The following is an 18,579-nucleotide window of genomic DNA, read 5'->3' on the forward strand; positions in this document are numbered from 1 at the left end:
TCGCCATGGCCGGTCTAGTAAATACACTTTTTTAAATACACTTTTGAACCACATTAGAGCCCTCTAGACATGGAATAACACCCCTATAGTCACCTTTACACTTCTATTACCCAATATAGTAAACATAATAACTGAAAATAAGCCCTAAAAACCTGTTTACCACATTCTAAATGCACTTTTTAAAAACATGATTAGAGCCCTGTAGACATGAAATAACACCCCTATAGTCACCTTCACACTCCTATTATCCAATATAGTAGACATAATAAGACAAAATAAGACATAGGAAACTTGTTTACTTTCTAAATACACTTTTGAACATGACTGGAGCCCTGTAGACATGAAATAACACCCCTATAGTCACCTTTACACTCCCAATAGTCAATTATGGTCGACATAATAAGAGAAAATAAGACATAGGACACTTGTTTACACATTCTTAATACACTTTTGAACATGATTAGAGCCCTCTAGATATGAAATAACACCCCTATAGTCACATTTACACTCCTATTACCCAATATAGTAGACATAATAAGAGAAAATAAGACGGAAAACTTGTTTACCACCTTTTGTTTACCTCTTTCAAGCATGATTAGAGCCTTCTAGACATGGAATAACACCCCAATAGTCACCTTTACACTCTTGTTAGCCAACATAGTAGACATAATAAGACAAAATAAGACATAGGAAACTTGTTTACACTTTCTAAATACACTTTTGAACATGATTAGAGCCCTCTAGACATGAAATAACACCCCTATAGTCACCTTTACACTCCTATTATCCAATATAGTAGACATAATAAGACATATTAAGACACAGGAAACTTGTTTACACCTTCCAAATACACTTTTGAACATGATTAGAGCCCTGTAGACATGAAATAACACCCCTATAGTCCATTATAGACCATTACTTTCAAACGCTTCATAACAAACTTGATGAATTAAGTATCCCCCCCCCGTAGTTGTTTGACAGGTTGCGAGATGAGCAGCCGTGCTTCGCCGAGAAGATCGTGGCGGTGGATAGCGACCTGACCAAGCCAGAGTTGGATCTGAGCAAGGAGGAGCAGAGTTTGCTGGCCGAACGCATCCACATCGTCTTCCACTGTGCCGCCACCATTCGCTTCAATGAGCCGCTTAAGTGAGTTCGATTCCAAAAATACCTTTTATCATGGCAAGATGAAAAACTGCAGAAATGGAACAAACCATTTGAGGAGAATGAAGTCCAAACATTAATGTGCCGCCATGGTTGGCGTCAATGGTCCACTCCAGTGAGCTGTTTTATTTGTCTACCTTTTGTGTAACCCAACTGCTATTGCGTCTCGTTTGCTTGTGCAAAGATTGATAGAATGAATGAATAACGTGTGACGGGTGAATGCCTGCATTTATTCATGTTTGCTCAACTTGACACGACGCCTTGGATCCTCAACTGGTGGCCTCAAAGTGGCTGGAAATACGAGTCCGTCCCTCAGACATAGGAAACTTGTTTACCACCTTCTAAATACACTTTTGAACATGATTAGAGCCCTCTATACATGAAATAACACCCCTATAGTCACTTTTATACTGCTATTACCCAATATAGTAGACATAATAAGAGAAAATAAGACGGAAAACTTGTTTACCACCTTCTAAATACACTTTTGAACCACATTAGAGCCCTCTAGACATGAAATAACACCCCTATAGTCATTGTTACACTCCTATTGCCCAATATAGTACACATAGTAAGACATGGAAAGCATGTTAACTACACAGTAAGTACACTTTTGAAGCACCTTAGAGCCCTCTAGGCATGGGATAACACCCCTATAGTCACCTTTACACTCCTATTATCCAATATAGTAGACATAACAAGAGAAAATAAGACAGGAAACTTGTTTACCACCTTCTAAATACACTTTTGAACAGGATTAGAGCTCTCTTGACACGAAATAACACCCCTATAGTCACCTTTACATTACTATTACCCAATATAGTACACATAGTAAGACATGGAAAGCGTGTTAACTTCATAGTAAATCCACTTTTGAACATGATTAGAGCCCTCTAGACATGAAATAGCACCCCTATAGTCACCTTTACACTCCTATTACCCAATATAGTAGACATAATTGAAAGTAAGCCCTAAAAAACTTGTTTACCACCTTCTAAACACACTTTTGAACATGATTAGAGCTCTCTTGACATGAAATAACACCCCTATAGTCACCTTTACACTCCCAATATCTAATATAGTAGACATAATAATAGAAAATAAGACGGAAAAAACTTGTTTACCACCTTCTAAATACACTTTTTAACATGATTAGAGTCCTGTAGACATGAAATAACACCCCTATAGTCACCTTTACACTCTGTATTGACATTGTAAATAGATTTGAACGTGATTGTATAGATAATAACGTAGCTTTGGTGTGTGTTTGCTCCCAGAGACGCCATGCAGCTGAACGTCTTGGCCACTCGGAAGATGCTGGCTCTGGCCCAGAAGATGAAGCACCTGGAGGTGTTCATCCACGTTTCCACGGCGTACGCCAACTGTGATCGGGAGCTCATTGAGGAAACGGTGTATCCTCCTCCTGTCGACTATGTCAAGCTCATTGACGCTCTGGAGTAAGTGGATTTGGGACAACGTCAACATTTTAGTCGAACTATCGTCATTCTAGAAGTAGGAATTCTGAAATAACGTTCCAAGAAAAATACTTCTAGGAAGAAATACAGCAGGAAAAGGAAAAGACTATGATAACTAATTAGCTCATTTTAGTAGCAAAGTCTTGAAATATTCAAGAAATATTGAATATATATTCTCTCTATTGCTCTCTCTCTCTATCTATCTATCTCTATATTTCTCTCTCTCTATCACTCTCTCTCTTTCTCTCTCTATGTCTCTCTCGATTTCTCTATCTCTCTCTGTCGCTCTCTCTCTGTCAAAGATGATGTTAGTCAGAGGCGTTATGTAACACACCAGTATGTAACACACCAGTACGTCACACACCAGCATGTAAACACACCAGTATGTAACACACCTGTATGTAAACACACCAGTATGTCACACACCGGTATAGTAACACACCAGCATGTAACACACCAGTATATTAACACACCGGTATCTAACACACCAGTATGTAACACACCAGTATATTAAAACACCAGCATGTAACACACCAGTATATTAAAACACCAGTATAGTAACACACCAGTATAGTAACACACCAGTATAGTAACACACCAGCATGTCATACACCAGTATATTAACACACTAGTATATTAACACACCAGTATGTAACACACCGGTATATTAGCACACCAGTATGTAACACACCGGTATATTAACACACCAGTATGTAACACACCGGTATATTCACACACCGGTATATTAACACATCGGTATATTCACACACTGGTATAGTAACACACCAGTATATTAACACACCAGTATGTAACACACCAGTATATTAACACACCAGTATGTAACACCAGTATATTAACACACCAGTATATAACACCATTATATTAACACACCGGTATGTAACACATCAGTATATTAACACACCAGTGTAGTAACACACCAGTATATTAAAACACCAGTATATTAACACACCAGTATGTAACACACCAGTATGTAATACACCAGTATATTAAAACACCGGTATGTAACACACCAGTATATTAACACACCAGTATATTAACACACCAGTATATTAAAACACCAGTATGTAACACACCAGTATATTAAAACACCAGTATGTAACACACCAGTATGTAACACACCAGTATGTAACACACCAGTATATTAACACACCAGTATATTAACAGCCAGTATATTAACACACCAGTATATTAACACGCCAGCATGTCACACGCCAGTATGTAACACACCAGTATATTAACACACCAGCATGTCACACACCAGTATGTCACACACCAGTATATAAACACACCAGTATATTAACACACAGGGATGTAACACACCAGTATATAAACACACCAGTATGTCACACACCAGTATATTAAAACACCAGCATGTAACACACCGGTATATTAGCACACCAGTATGTAACACACCAATATGTAACACACCAGTATATTAACACACCAATATAGTAACACACCAGTATATTAACACACCAGTATGTAACACACCGGTATATTAGCACACCAGTATGTCACACACCAGTATGTCACACACCAGTATATTAACACACCAATATAGTAACACACCAGTATATTAACACACCAGTATATTAACACACCAGTATATTAACACACCAGTATGTAACACACCAGTATGTAACACACCAGTATATTAACACACCAGTATATGAACACACCAGTATATTAACACACCAGTATATTAACACACCAGTATGTAACACACGAGGAGCGCTCAGGACCGACTGGGGCCTATTGAGCAGGGCACTTTGAGCCCTCGGAAGCAGGTTAGGTTCCACTACGGGGAATAAAAGACAATCATTGAGTAGCATGATTCCGGCCGTGTGCTCCCGATTTTCCATGTGAGCGGTTTTCCATGGCGCCATGTCAAACATTAATGGTGAACCTCTTTGGTGGTGAATGCGTGTGCAAACAATCTGTTGCGTCTGCACGTTTAAGCCCCGCCCCTTCGATTTTCCATGTTTTGGTTTGGTCCCCCAGCTGGATGGACGACGAGCTGGTGTCCACTCTGACCCCCAAGCTGATCGGGCGGCGTCCCAACACTTACACCTACACCAAAGCGCTGGCCGAGTACCTGGTCCAGCAGGAAGCCGGAGAACTCAACGTCGCCATCGTCAGGCCGTCCATCGTGGGGGCCAGCTGGAAAGAACCCTTCCCGGTCAGTTTCTCTTCACGTTCCGTCATTCCCGCTCCTTCTGACGCTCAAATATTCCGACTGGCTTTCAGGGTTGGATCGACAACTTCAACGGACCCAGTGGAATATTCATTGCTGTAAGTATTTAGTCGTAATAATTTTTGGGAATTTTTTTCGAAATTGAGGTTGGAGAAGAAGGTTAAATTATAACGATTATAAATTATTAATACTAGAATATGATGGGAATAAGGTCAAAGTATTATGGGAATAAAATCACAACATTATGGAAAGAAAATTAGCAAAGATTACTTCAGTTGAAAAACTGAAAAAACAAGGTCAAAATATTGAGGGAAAAATTCTTAAAATATTACAAGATTAAACTTGTAATATTATGAGGAATAATTATTTTATTTTAGTGGCATAGAGTGGAAATATAAAAAAAAGAAATTAACCCCCCCAAGTCGAAATAATTTTGGGGAAATTTTTAGGAAATTGAGGTCGGGAAGAAGGTTAGGGAAAACAATTTTTTCTAAAATATTTCCACTCTATGCCACTAAAATAAAATTTATTAAATTAAATAAAAAGTTTAATCGTGTAATATTTTAAGAATTTTCCCCTCAATATTTTGACCTTGTTTTTTCAGTTTTTCAACTTTCTACTGAAGTAATCTTTGCAAAAAAATAATTCATAATGTTGTGATTTTATTCCCATAATACTTTGACCTTATTCCCATCATATTCTAGTATCAATAATTTATAATCGTTATAATTTAACCTTCTTCTCCAACCTCAATTTTCTAAAAATTTCCCAAAAATTATTACGACTTTAGAAAAAAACAATTTTTTTCAAAAATATTTCCACTCTATGCCACTAAAATAAAATAATTATTCCTCATAATATTAGTTTAATCTTGTAATATTTTAAGAATTTTTCCCTCAATATTTTGACCTTGTTTTTTCAGTTTTTCAACTTTTGCAATCTTTGCAAAAAAAAATTCATAATGTTCTGATTTTATTCCCATAATACATTGACCTTATTCCCATATTATTCTAGTATTAATAATTTATAATCATTATAATTTAACCTTCTTTCCCAACCTCAATTTCCTAACAATTATAAAAAAATATTATAAAACATTTATATAATTAAAAAAAATATTAATTATTTTTTTTTTTAAATATTTAAAAAAAAATATTACGACTCGCGGGTGGGGGGACAATTTTTTTCTTAAATATTTCCACTCCATGCCACTAAAATAAAAATAATGATTCCTTATAATATTACAAGTTTAATCTCATCATATTTTAAGAATTTTGTCCTCAATATTTTGACATTATTTTTATTATTTTTCCTTTTTTGCTGTATATTTCATATATGTATTTATATATCATATATTTCATATATTTCCCCAAACAGGCAGGAAAAGGGATCCTCCGCACGATGAGAGCGTCTAACGACGCCGTGGCTGATCTGGTACCCGTAGATGTCGTCATCAACGCCACGCTGGCTGCCGCCTGGTACTCGGGATCTCGGAGAAGTAACAGGTGAGAAAGCGTGTTTGCACGTGTGTGTGTGTGTGTGTACGCTCCTAATTCACGTTGCCGCCTTCACCGCAGGCCCAAATCCATCCTGGTGTACAACTGCACTACCGGTGGCATCAACCCCTTCCACTGGGGACAAGTCGGTACGTTGCAACGCAAACATAAGCCCGCCTTTGATCCTCCTCTTGATCATCCAATCGTATCACGGCATCTTGTTACGAATTCAGCAGGTTTTGTTCGCCCGTTTGATCCGAATCCTGGCTTCTTTTGTTTACGGTTGTTTTTTTTTTTTTTAGCGAATCACAGCTGAAGGAAAGATTTGAATTTTCGTGTTGAAGTCTGACTAACTTTTATTTATTCCACGGTTAGCAAAAGCGCTAACAAAGTCCAAATATTGAAATATTCAATAGCAAAAAGCATTAAAAAATGTATTTATTTATTATTAAATATTTAAATGTATTTATTAAAACAATTATTTCCCTTTTCTGTGCTTTTTTAAGAGATAAAAAAACATTTTTTCTTGAATATTTCCACTGTATTCCACTAAAATGACATTATTTTTCCTCATAATTTTCCATAACTTGCTGATATAGTTCATCTTCAAACAGCTAAAATAATGCATAAGGCTAAAAATAACCAATTAGCTAAAAATAAAATAAAATTAAAACCTAAATTAAATTTAAATTTAGTTACATTGATTAAATAATTTAATTCCATGTATTAATTAATTAAATTATATTATTATACTGTATATTATATTATATATATATATTATTTAATAAAAAAAAAATAAAAGTAAAACAAAAAAACCTTAAACTATGGTACGTCACAAAAATTTAATTAATTGATAATTAAATTAAATTAATTAATTAAATAGTAATTTAATTAAATGTATTAATTAATGTAATAATAACTTAGTTGTTTTATTAATTAAATAATAATTTTATTTAATAAAAAAATTTAAAGTAAAAAAAACTTATTAGGAAAGCAGGAAGTGAACAAATGTAACAGTTACTAATTGTAAAAGTACCAGATGGAGGGGTAGGATTTAATAAGCTTTGCTTCTTCCTACTCCTTTTGGAACTGGAACTGATTATGGGATGGGATTATGGGATAATTAATAATAAAATTTATTAATTAAATAATAATTTAATTTAATTAAAAAAATAAAACAAAAAATGGTATGTAACAAAAATAAAATAAATTAAATCAATTGATGATTTAATTAAATTTATTAATTAATTTAATAATAATTTAATTAATTTTATTAATTAACTTAATAATAAATTAGTTAATTTTATTAATTAAATAATAATTTAATTTAATAAAAAATGTAAAGTAAAACAAAAAAAACTATATTAGGAAAGCAGGAAGTGAACAAATGTAACAGTTACTGATTGTACTGATTGTAAACCTCCCAAATCTTGTTTTTTTTTGTTGTTTTTTTTTTGTTTGTTTTTGTTTTTTTTAGAATACCATGTAATATCGACTTTCAAGAGGAACCCCCTCGAGCAGGCGTTCCGTCGCCCCAATGTAAATCTCACGTCCAATCACCTGATCAATCAGTACTGGATCGCTGTGAGCCACAAAGCTCCGGCCTTCCTGTACGACGTGTACCTCAGGCTGATTGGACGGGAGCCCAGGTAACCTCAGCGAGCACCGCCGTAACCCCCCTCTCTCACCCCCCTCCCCCACGCACTTCCTGTCGGCTACTGTGTGGTAACATCTGCATGGATGACACGGCTTCTTTGCAATGCATGCTGGGGGATTATTCCGGGTATTTTTCCGAGTACTTGCTTTTGGTGACCATGCTTCTAAACGCCTCGCTTACCTGCTGATGCTGATTTCTTCAACCGCCAAAGATCCGACGTCGATGGCGTTCCGCTCTGTATGATCTCAGCGTCGGGATGATGACATCCTGTTTGTCATGTCTTTGGTTCCTCCTGCAGAGAACTGTATAAACATGAGCTTCAAGAGCAATCCTGTAGAGCAGGCTTTCAGAAGGCCCAATGTCAATCTGCGCTCCAACGCTTTTACTAATCAATACTGGACCACCGTCAGCCACACAATGCCAGCTCTCGTCTATGACGGCTATCTCAGACTAACGGGCCGAAAGCCTCGGTAAGGTCGCCCACATGTGTCCACCCTTTCCCTCCCTCATGGTCTAGACTAGGGATCGACCGATATGGTTTTTTTTTGGGGCCGATATCGATTTTTTTCCATCATCCTTAGCCGATTTAGCTTGGTCGATACTGCTTTTGCTACATAAATTTACATTAAGAATGACAATGATAACAAATATTCCAGGTCTCAAGTAAGGATCGACCGATTTTTTTCAAGCCGATACCGATTTTTTTTATCACCCTTAGCCGATGGCCGATATTTGTAGCCGATACTGCTTTTGCTCCCTCAATTTACATGAAAAAATGACAATGATAACAAATATTCCAGGTCTCAAGTAAGGATCGACCGATTTTTTTCGAGCCGATACCGATTTTTTTCCATCACTCTTAGCCGATATTTGTGGCCGATACTGCTTTTGCGCCCTCAATTTACATGAAAAAATGACAATGATAACAAATATTCCAGGTCTCAAGTAAGGATCGACCGATTTTTTTTTTTTTTTGAGTCGATACCGATTTTTTTTCCCATCACCCTTAGCCGATGGCCGATTTTGCATGGGCCGATATTTGTGGCCGATACTGCTTTTGCTCCCTCAAATTACATGAAAAAATGGCAATGATAACAAATATTCCAGGTCTCAAGTAAGGATCGACCGATATGTTTATTTTTTCGAGCCGATGACGATTTTTTTCCATCACCCTTAGCCGATATTTGTGGCCGATACTGCTTTTGCTCCCTCAATTTACATGAAAAAATGACAATGATAACAAATATTCCAGGTCTCAAGTAAGGATCGACCATATGTTGTTTTTTCGAGCCGATGCAGATTTTTTCCATCACAATTAAATTTAATTATTAAATTTAAAAATAAATTTAATAATAATTAAAAATTATTATTATTAATTATTAAAATTAGGTGCAAAAATTAGTTTGCTGTGTTATATTTGTAAACAATATTTGAATGCAGCACAGCCTTTTTTGCTGTTGTTTACGTTGGTATACTTGTTCAGATATTTCAGCTGGATTTGTCCCTTTTTTTTAGTTAGGAACTGATATTTCCCTGAAACTTACCCTATGTTCTACTGCTGATTACTAAAGAAGGGAGAAAGAAAGGTAGAAACAGATTTAATTTATTTGATGAAAGAAGTCCTTCTTTTGGGAGCTGCCATTTTGAATGCTGATTAAAAATGGCGGAATATCAAATTTGCATATTTTGAGGGGGGGGGTTGTCCACCCCTGTGTTAAAACAATATTTCCACCTAGCATCTCGTTTAAGAGCCTCAGCTCTTCCTGTGTAGTCCAATCATGGCCGTCAAAACGTAGCATCACTTGTTTTTATGTTGCTCACCGTCTTTTCCTCGCTCACCACGCTTCTTCTGGCCACCGCACCCCCCCCCCCCCCCATCCTAACTCCATCCCTGTTTGTACCATTTGTAACGCCACTCCTGCCCCCCCCCCCCCCCCCCCCCCCCCCGCCTCATTCATTGACTCTCCCGCCCTGTGCAAGGATGATGAAGACCATCGGCCGCCTCCATAAAGCCATGATGGTGCTGGAATATTTCACCAGTCACTCGTGGCTGTGGAACACCGACAACGTCGCCATGTTGATGGCCCACATGAGCCCCGAGGATAAAAAGGTAAGACCCTACCCTACTAATAGTGCACACCAGTGAAATGGCAAAACATGTTGCTATGCTAATGTCAGCAGTTAGCATTGCTAGCATGTTAGCATTGCTAGCATGCTAACATCTTAGCATTGCTAGCATGCTAACATCTTAGCATTGCCAGCATGTTAGCATTGCCAGCATGTTAGCATTGCTAGCATGTTAGCATTGCTAGCATGTTAGCATTGCTAGCATGTTAGCATTGCTAGCATGCTGACATGTTAGCATTGCCAGCATGTTAGCATTGCTAGCATGTTAGCATTGCCAGCATGTTAGCATTGCCAGCATTGCCAGCATGTTAGCATTGCCAGCATGTTAGCATTGCCAGCATGTTAGCATTGCCAGCATTGCCAGCATGTTAGCATTGCCAGCATGCTGACATGTTAGCATTGCCAGCATGCTGACATGTTAGCATTGCCAGCATGCTGACATGTTAGCATTGCCAGCATGTTAGCATTGCTAGCATGCTGACATGTTAGCATTGCTAGCATGCCGACATAAAATATATAATAATAATACAATTATTAAAAAAATAAAAAATGTTGCAGGCTTTAAATAGCACACTACCCAGGGGTTTCGGTGCACTGTTCAGCTAGCATTAGCGGTAGCATAATAAGATACGATTTTAATGATAAGAGTACATTTGGAACAGTAGTATGGCCTGCTGTGCTTTGCTTGCAGGCCCATAAAGAGCTGGCTTGAAATGAATGTTCCTCACTTTCCTCACGTTCCTCACGTTCCTCACGTTCCTCACCTTTGCCGTTTATCCGTGGGCACCACTGCAGGTATTTAACTTTGACGTCCGTCAGCTGCACTGGGCGGAGTACATGGAAAGTTACTGCATGGGTACTAAGAAGTACGTACTCAACGAGGAGCTCTCAGGGCTGCCCGCCGCACGAAAGCACCTCAACAAGTAAGTCCTTCTCACCTCATGAATCGGAGAAGATCCACAGTTCATCTTCCCACTTTTGCAGGCTGAGGAACATCCGCTACACCTTCAACGGCATCCTGCTGGTCCTCATTTGGCGTATCTTCATCGCCCGCTCTCAGATGGCACGGAACATCTGGTACTTTGTGGTGAGCCTGTGCTTCAAGTTCCTGTCCTATTTCCGAGCTTCCTCCACAATGAGATAGTGAAAAGCCGTGGAGAGTCGTTCGAGTCGTTCGTTCCGAGATCCCATTGGAACGCCCCAAGTGAGTGGAAACATCCCAATCGCTCGCTGAGGAGCGGGACGGCGGCTTGGAATCCGACATTTTTGTACAATAAAGACGCTGTAGGTCAATGCTATGTATGCTAAACGATCCACGCCTTAGCTTGTTTTTTAGTAGCCTAAACAAAAACAAAACAAGCTAAGGGATGAAAATGTGTCAGTTTTTTCATAAGCTAGAATACCCAAATCCCTTATTGCCTTTTTCAGAAATATACTAATAAATAATACTATTTCCTGGTCAACAAAATGAAGTAAAATACAAATCTAAGGCATTCAGAAGATGCGTTGTAACGATACGTCGTGTTGCCACTAGGTGTCAGTAACGCTACTGTGATGTTGGCTGAGACACACAAGCACCAGACTATGTCTACTATATTAGCTAATAAGGAGTGTAGCGGTGACTATAGGGTTGTTACTTCATGTCAGCTGGGCTCTAATCATGTTAAAAAGTGCATTTAGAAGGCCGTAAACAGGTTTTCTATGTCTTATTTTCCTATGTAAAAGTGACTGTAGGGGTGTTATTTCATGACGAGAGGGCTCTAATAATGTTACAAAGCTTATTTAAAAGGTTTTCTATGCATTGTTTCGTCTTGTTATTTGTACTATTTTGGCTAATAGGGCTGTAAAGGTGACTATAGGGGTGTTATTTCATGTCTACAGGGCTCTAATCATGTTATAAAGCTTATTTAAAAGGTTTTCTACGCATTGTTTAGTGTTGTTATTTGTACTATTTTGGTTTCTACGCATTGTTTAGTGTTGTTATGTGTACTATTTTGGATAACGGGGGTGTAAAGGGGACTATAGGGGTGTTATTTCATGTCTAGAGGGCTCTAATCATGTTACAAAGCTTATTTAAAAGGTTTTCTACGCATTGTTTAGTGTTGTTATTTGTACTATTTTGGATAACAGGGGTATAAAGGTGACTATAGGGGTGTTATTTCATGTCTAGAGGGCTCTAATAATATTACAAAGCTTATTTAAAAGGTTTTCTATGCATTGTTTAGTGTTGTTATTTGTACTATTTTGGATAATGGGTGTAAAGTTGACTATAGGGGTGTTATTTCATGTCTAGAGGGCTCTAATCTTGTTATACAGCTTATTTAAAATGTTTTCTATGCATTTAGTGTTGTTATTTGTACTATTTTGGATAACAGGGGTGTAAAGGTGACTATAGGGGTGTTATTTCATGTCTAGAGGGCTCTAATCATGTTACAAAGCTTATTTAAAAGGTTTTCTATGCATTGTTTAGTGTTGTTATTTGTACTATTTTGGATAACTGGTGTATAAAGGTGACTATAGGGTTGCTATTTCATGTCTAGAGGGCTCTAATAATGTTACAAAGCTTATTTAAAATGGAATTAATATGAGAAACAAAATAAAGTTGTAATTTTTGAAAAATTAGGTTGGGGAAAAGTTCAAATATTTTGGGCATGGAGTCATATTTTTCTTTAAAAACAGCAAAAATGTAAAACTCATCAGTAATTTTACAAGAATAAAGTCATCTATTCCAAGAATTAGTAGATCTTCCAGACTACAAGTCATCGGTTTTGTTATGGTTTGGCTGGTCCTGCACCTTGTACTCCGGAGCGCCTCAACTCTCACCTCAACAGCAGCCGCAACGGTGAAGGAGATTATTCCACCATCTGGGGGCAGCAAAAGAGAAGGCGCTACTGGATCTCCTCTGAGCTTCTGCTGGACCTTGGAACCTCCAGAAGCAGCTGAGAGGTAGGGACCTCATTTTGCTGATCTTATATGTCATCATATGTCATATAGTCATCTTTACACCACTATTACCCAATATAGTCGACATAATAACACATATAAGGCATAAAAACCTGTTTACCACCTTCTAAATACACTTTTTAACATGATTAGAGCCCTCTAAACATGAAATAACACCCCTATAGTCATCTTCACACTCCTATTGCCCAATATAGTCGACATAAGAAGACATATAAGTCATAAAAAACTGTTTTCCACTTTCTAAATACACTTTTTAACATGATTAGAGCCCTCCAGACATGAAATAACACCCCTATAGTCATCTTTACACTACTATTATCCAATATAGTCGACATAAGGCATAGAAACCTGGTTACCGCCTTCCAATTAAACTTTTTAACATGATTAGAGCCCCCCAGACATGAAATAGCACCCCTATAGTCATCTGTACATGACGATTACCCAATATAGTTGACATAAGAGAAAATAAGACACAGGAAACCTGTTTACCACCTTCTAAATACACTTTTTAACATTATTAGAGCTCTCTAGACATGAAATAGCACCCCTATAGTTATCTTCACACTACTATTACCCAATATAGTCGACATATAAGGCATAAAAACCTGTTCGCCACCTTCCAATTAAACATGGTTAGAGCCCTCCAGACATGAAATAACACCCCTATAGTCACCTTTACACTACTATTACCCGATATAGTACACATAATAAGAGAAAATAAGACACAGGAAACCTGTTTACCGCCTTCTAAATACACTTGTTAACACGATTAGAGCCCTCTAGACATGAAATAGCACCCCTATAGTTATAGTCTTTACACTACTATTACCCAATATAGTAGACATAATAAGAGATTACATGAGATCAATCAAACCAACAGTGAAAGTCTGGTGCTTGTGTGTCTCGGCCAGCATTACTGACATCTCTTTGAATGCGTCTTTTGAATGCTAAATATTTATATTTTACTTCATTTATTTTGTTTTTTTTTTTACTAATTGCCCGCATTGATTTATTAATATTGTTGTGAAAGACTGCGATGTCAATATATTTATCATGAAGAATGTACCTTCAAATAAAAATAAAAATACAATTAAAAAAACACATCACTTACGTCATCTTTGTGTTTCATTGACTTATTTAATTTCATTTTTTTAAATAAAGTTTGGAGTAATTTAATTACTGTTGTACTTTGTATACAGGATCATGGTGTCAATGCGATTGCTCAGTATACTCGAGCTGCGATTCAAGAGAAAGCCTGCAGGGGGCAGTAACGTTACAGTTAGCTGCTGGGTAGGACGGCCGGACCAGAAGTGAAGAAGACAGGAGTTAAGGCGCTGACTTCATTATACGACATTTTTTATTGTTTTTAAGACAATTTGATGAATCGAAAATGTATTGTGTTATAGTACCGCACATAATGAATGATTATTTTTCTTTTTTTAAGTAAAGATGTTTCTAGAAAGAGACGCTAACGCTAACTGAAGACGATGGAAGCCACGTGAAGGCGTCACCGGCAAAATGGGCGTGTCTGTGTGAGCCAACATGTCGGCCGCGAAGTCCCAGTTTCCTGTCAAAAGTTTAGCCGTTGAGCTGCACTTCTTCGACGGGCAGGATGTTTGGACGCAACGGAGACAAGCTAGCTAGATATTTGAAAGACGCTTTAGCTTACGTGGTCTTTGTTTTGGCTGTGTTTGTTAAATGCGAACAAATCGACCCCGCCGGCTCTATCGTCTGGGGTCCGGGACTTGAAGGCGACGTAGTTTTACCTGTCCGCTACTTCTTCATCCAGGCCGTCGACTTTCAAGGAATAAACTTCACTTTGTCTCCAGGTAAACCATGTTCTTTCGTCTTTCTTTTTTTTCAATTTCTCCTCATAATACTACAAGTTTATTCTGTTAATGAGAACACGACGACTTGTCTTTGTATAATTCAAAACATTCCAACTTTATTTGTTTTGTTTGTTTTTCATAATATTACGACTTAGATAATTCATATATTTCACTAATATTTATACTTTATGCTATTAAAATATATATTTTTTACCTGCCCTCGTAATATTACAATGTTTTGCAGATTTTTTTCTCTTAATATTTAGACTTTATTCACGTAAATATTCATTCATTTTCTACTGCTTATCCTCAACCTATCCCAGCTGTCTTTGGGTGGGACCTTGGACTGGTGGCCAGCCAATCAGAGCGCACATATAGACAAACAAGCATTCCCATCCACATTCATACCTATGGACAATATGCAGTGGTCAATTAGCCTAGCTTGTTTACGAAATGGGCGAGGAAACCCACACATGCCCGAGGGTGGAATCGAACTCTGGTCTCCTCACTGTGTGGCCTGTGCGTTAACCACTCGACCACCGTGCAGCCTCAAATTGTATTTTCAAATGTAATTATGCTTTTTTTTTAGGAAAAGATGCATTTCAAGTCAGGATAAGTTCACTGCAGAAGAAGGAGCACATCCGCATCCACGTCCCTCCACCTCTGGACAGAGGAGACGGGTCTTTTCTGGTGCGGTACCGCCTCTACAACACAGCCCACACGGGACTCAAAGTGGACGTCTTCCACCGTGACGCCGCTGTCGCCAAGTCGCCGTACATCATCCCAGGTGTGTTGCTACAGGGGTGTTATTTCATGTCTAGAGGGCTCGAATAATGTTAAAAAGTGGATTTAGAAGTTCTTAAACAAGTTCTCTATGTCTTACTTTGTCTTATTATGTTTACTATATTGGGTAAAGGAGTATAAAGGTGATTATAGGGGTGTTATTTCATGTCTAGAGGGCTCTAATAATGTCTAAAAGCGTATTTAGAAGGCTTTAAACAAGTTTTCTATGTCCGTCTTTGTCCTACTATGTCTAATATCTTTGGGTAAAGCAGTGTAAATGTGACTATAGGGGTGTTATTTCATGTCTAGAGGTTTCTAATTATGTTAAAATGTGTTTTTAGAAGGCCTTAAACAAGTCCTCTATGTCTTATTTTGTCTTACTATGTCTAATATATTTGTGTAAAGGAGTGTAAATGTGACTATAGGGGTGTTATTTCATGTCTAGAGGGCTCTAATTGTGTCTAAAAGCATATTTAGAAGGCTTTAAACAAGTTTTCTATGTCCGTCTCTGTCCTACAATGTCTAATATCTTTTGGTAAAGGAGTGTAAATGTGACTATAGGGTTGTTATTTCATGTCTAGAGGGCTCTAATAATGTTACAAAGCATATTTAAAAGGCTTTAAACAAGTTTTCTATGTCTGTCTTCGTCCTTCTATGGCTAAAATCTTTGGGTAAAGGAGTGTAAATGTGACTATAGGGGTGTTATTTAATGTCTAAAGGTTTCTAATAATATTAAAATGTGTATTTAGAAGGCCTTAAACAAGTTCTCTATGTCTTACTTTGTCTTATTATGTCCACTATATTTGGGTAAAGGAGTATAAAGGTGACTATAGGGGTGTTGTTTCATGTCTACAGGGCTTTAATCATGTTGAAATGTGTATTTAGAAGGCCTTAAACAAGTTATCTTTGTCTTATTATGTCTACTACATTGGGTAAAGGCATATAAAGGTGATTATAAGGGTGCTATTTCATGTCCAGAGGGCTCTCATAATGTTCAAATGTGTATTTAGAAGGCCTTGAACAAGTTCTCTATGTCTTATTTTGTCTCACTATGGCTAATATATGTGGGTAAAGGAGTGTAAATGTGACTATAGGGGTGTTATTTCATGTCTAGAGGGCTCTAATCATGTTAAAATGTGTATTTAGAAGGCCTTAAACAAGTTCTCTTTGTCTTATTATGTCTACTATATTGGTTAAAGGAGTATAAATGTGACTATAGGGGTGTTATTTCATGTCTAGAGAGCTTTAATCGTGTTAAAATGTGTATTTAGAAGGCCTTCAAGAAGTTCTCTGTCTTACTATGTCTTATTATGTCGGATGTATGACATGTATGATGATGTATTGTATTGACGTGTGTGAAGGTCCCGTCTATGACGAGTACTGCGAGTGTCCCCAAGCAGACGCCTCGGCCTGGCAGAGTGTCATGCGGTGTCCCCTCCATGAGCCTCAGATTGTGGCCGACTTTGAGTCTTTCCCCACCATCGACCTGCAGCATCTCAGGGAGGAAGTGCCGCAGCGCTTTGCCAAGCGAGGAGGAATCATTCACTACGCCATCATCAACAATCAGGTGTTCCGCCGCAGCCTGGGAAAGTACACCGACTTCAAGATGTTCTCCGATGAAATACTGCTGTCCCTGACGAGGAAGGTATTCTTCACCACTTGTGGTCGGCTGCTATATACTACGTTTATGATGATGATGATGATCATGATGCTACGCCAGGTGAGAGTCCCCGATGTGGAGTTCTACCTCAACGTGGGCGACTGGCCTCTAGAGACCAGGTCGGCTGATTCCAGTCCTGTTCCGGTCCTGTCCTGGTGCGGTTCCACGGACACACGAGACATCGTACTCCCCACCTATGACGTTACACATTCCACCCTGGAGACCATGAGGGGTGTCACCAATGACCTGCTCTCCATTCAAGGCCACACAGGTAACACACAATGTCTAATATATTTGGATAAAGGAGTGTAAATGTGACTATAGGGGTGTTATTTCATGTCTAGAGGGCTCTAATTGTGTCTAAAAGCGTATTTAGATGGCTTTATGTCCGTTTATGCCCTACAATGTCTAATATATTTGAGTAAAGGAGTGTAAATGTGACTATAGGGGTGTTATTTTATGTCTAAAGGTTTCTAATAATGTTAAAATGTGTACTTAGAAGGCCTTAAACAAGTTCTCTATGTCCGTCTTTGTCCTAATTGTTCTAATATCTTTGGATAAAGGAGTGTAAATGTGACTATAGGGGTGTTATTTCATGTCTAGAGGGCTCTAATTGTGTCTAAAAGCGTATTTAGATGGCTTTATGTCCATCTTTGTCGTACAATGTCTAATATATTTGGGTAAAAGAGTGTAAAGGTGACTATAGGGGTGTTATTTTCCGTCTAGAGGGCTTTAATCATGTTAAAATGTGTATTTAGAAGGCTTAAAACAAGTTCTCTATGTCTTACTTTGTCTTATTATGTCTACTATATTGGGTAAAGGAATATAAAAGTGACTATAGGGGTGTTATTTAATGTCCAGAGGTTTCTAATAATGTTAAAATGTGTATTTAGAAGGCCTTAAACAAGTTCTCTATGTCTTATTTTGTCTTACTATGTCTAATATATTTGGGTAAAGGAATGTAAATGTGACTATAGGGGTGTTATTTCATGTCTAGAGGGCTTTAATCATGTTAAAATGTGTATTTAGAAGACCTTAAACAAGTTCTCTATGTCTTATTTTGTCTTACTATGTCTAATATATTTGGATAAAGGAGTATAAAGGTGATTATAGGGGTGTTATTTCTTGTATAGAGGGCTCTAATAATGTTAAAATGTTTATTTAGAAGGCCTTAAACAAGTTCTCTGTGTCTTACTTTGTCTTATTATGTTT

The 18,579-nt window shown here is 37.7% G+C and overlaps 2 protein-coding genes across 17 annotated transcripts in view; both read left to right on the forward strand.

Moving 5' to 3' along the window:
- far1 (fatty acyl CoA reductase 1) overlaps window positions 1-11,443 on the forward strand; it is a 55,285-nt gene extending 43,842 nt beyond the window's left edge. For 13 of the 14 annotated variants that reach the window (XM_058086359.1, XM_058086361.1, XM_058086355.1 and 10 more), the window contains 10 exons: window positions 971-1,146; window positions 2,439-2,618; window positions 4,659-4,836; window positions 4,905-4,949; window positions 6,229-6,356; window positions 6,429-6,496; window positions 7,825-7,996; window positions 9,985-10,114; window positions 10,927-11,054; window positions 11,116-11,443. In XM_058086359.1, the coding sequence (XP_057942342.1) occupies window positions 971-1,146; window positions 2,439-2,618; window positions 4,659-4,836; window positions 4,905-4,949; window positions 6,229-6,356; window positions 6,429-6,496; window positions 7,825-7,996; window positions 9,985-10,114; window positions 10,927-11,054; window positions 11,116-11,275 (1,365 nt within the window). In that variant the 3' untranslated portion in view covers window positions 11,276-11,443. Of the gene's footprint in view, window positions 1-970; window positions 1,147-2,438; window positions 2,619-4,658; window positions 4,837-4,904; window positions 4,950-6,228; window positions 6,357-6,428; window positions 6,497-7,824; window positions 7,997-8,302; window positions 8,475-9,984; window positions 10,115-10,926; window positions 11,055-11,115 lie in introns of all 14 variants that reach the window. The other variant, XM_058086356.1, reaches the window with a different exon arrangement.
- Window positions 11,444-14,384: 2,941 nt separating this feature from the next.
- poglut3 (protein O-glucosyltransferase 3) overlaps window positions 14,385-18,579 on the forward strand; it is a 31,278-nt gene continuing 27,083 nt past the window's right edge. For all 3 annotated transcript variants that reach the window (XM_058086720.1, XM_058086722.1, XM_058086721.1), the window contains exons 1-4: window positions 14,385-14,924; window positions 15,514-15,711; window positions 17,069-17,352; window positions 17,428-17,638. In XM_058086720.1, the coding sequence (XP_057942703.1) occupies window positions 14,708-14,924; window positions 15,514-15,711; window positions 17,069-17,352; window positions 17,428-17,638 (910 nt within the window). In that variant the 5' untranslated portion in view covers window positions 14,385-14,707. The remainder of the gene's footprint in view (window positions 14,925-15,513; window positions 15,712-17,068; window positions 17,353-17,427; window positions 17,639-18,579) is intronic.

The sequence above is a fragment of the Doryrhamphus excisus genome, chromosome 11, assembly GCF_030265055.1.
Source record: "Doryrhamphus excisus isolate RoL2022-K1 chromosome 11, RoL_Dexc_1.0, whole genome shotgun sequence".
In the NCBI taxonomy this organism is placed as follows: domain Eukaryota; kingdom Metazoa; phylum Chordata; class Actinopteri; order Syngnathiformes; family Syngnathidae; genus Doryrhamphus; species Doryrhamphus excisus.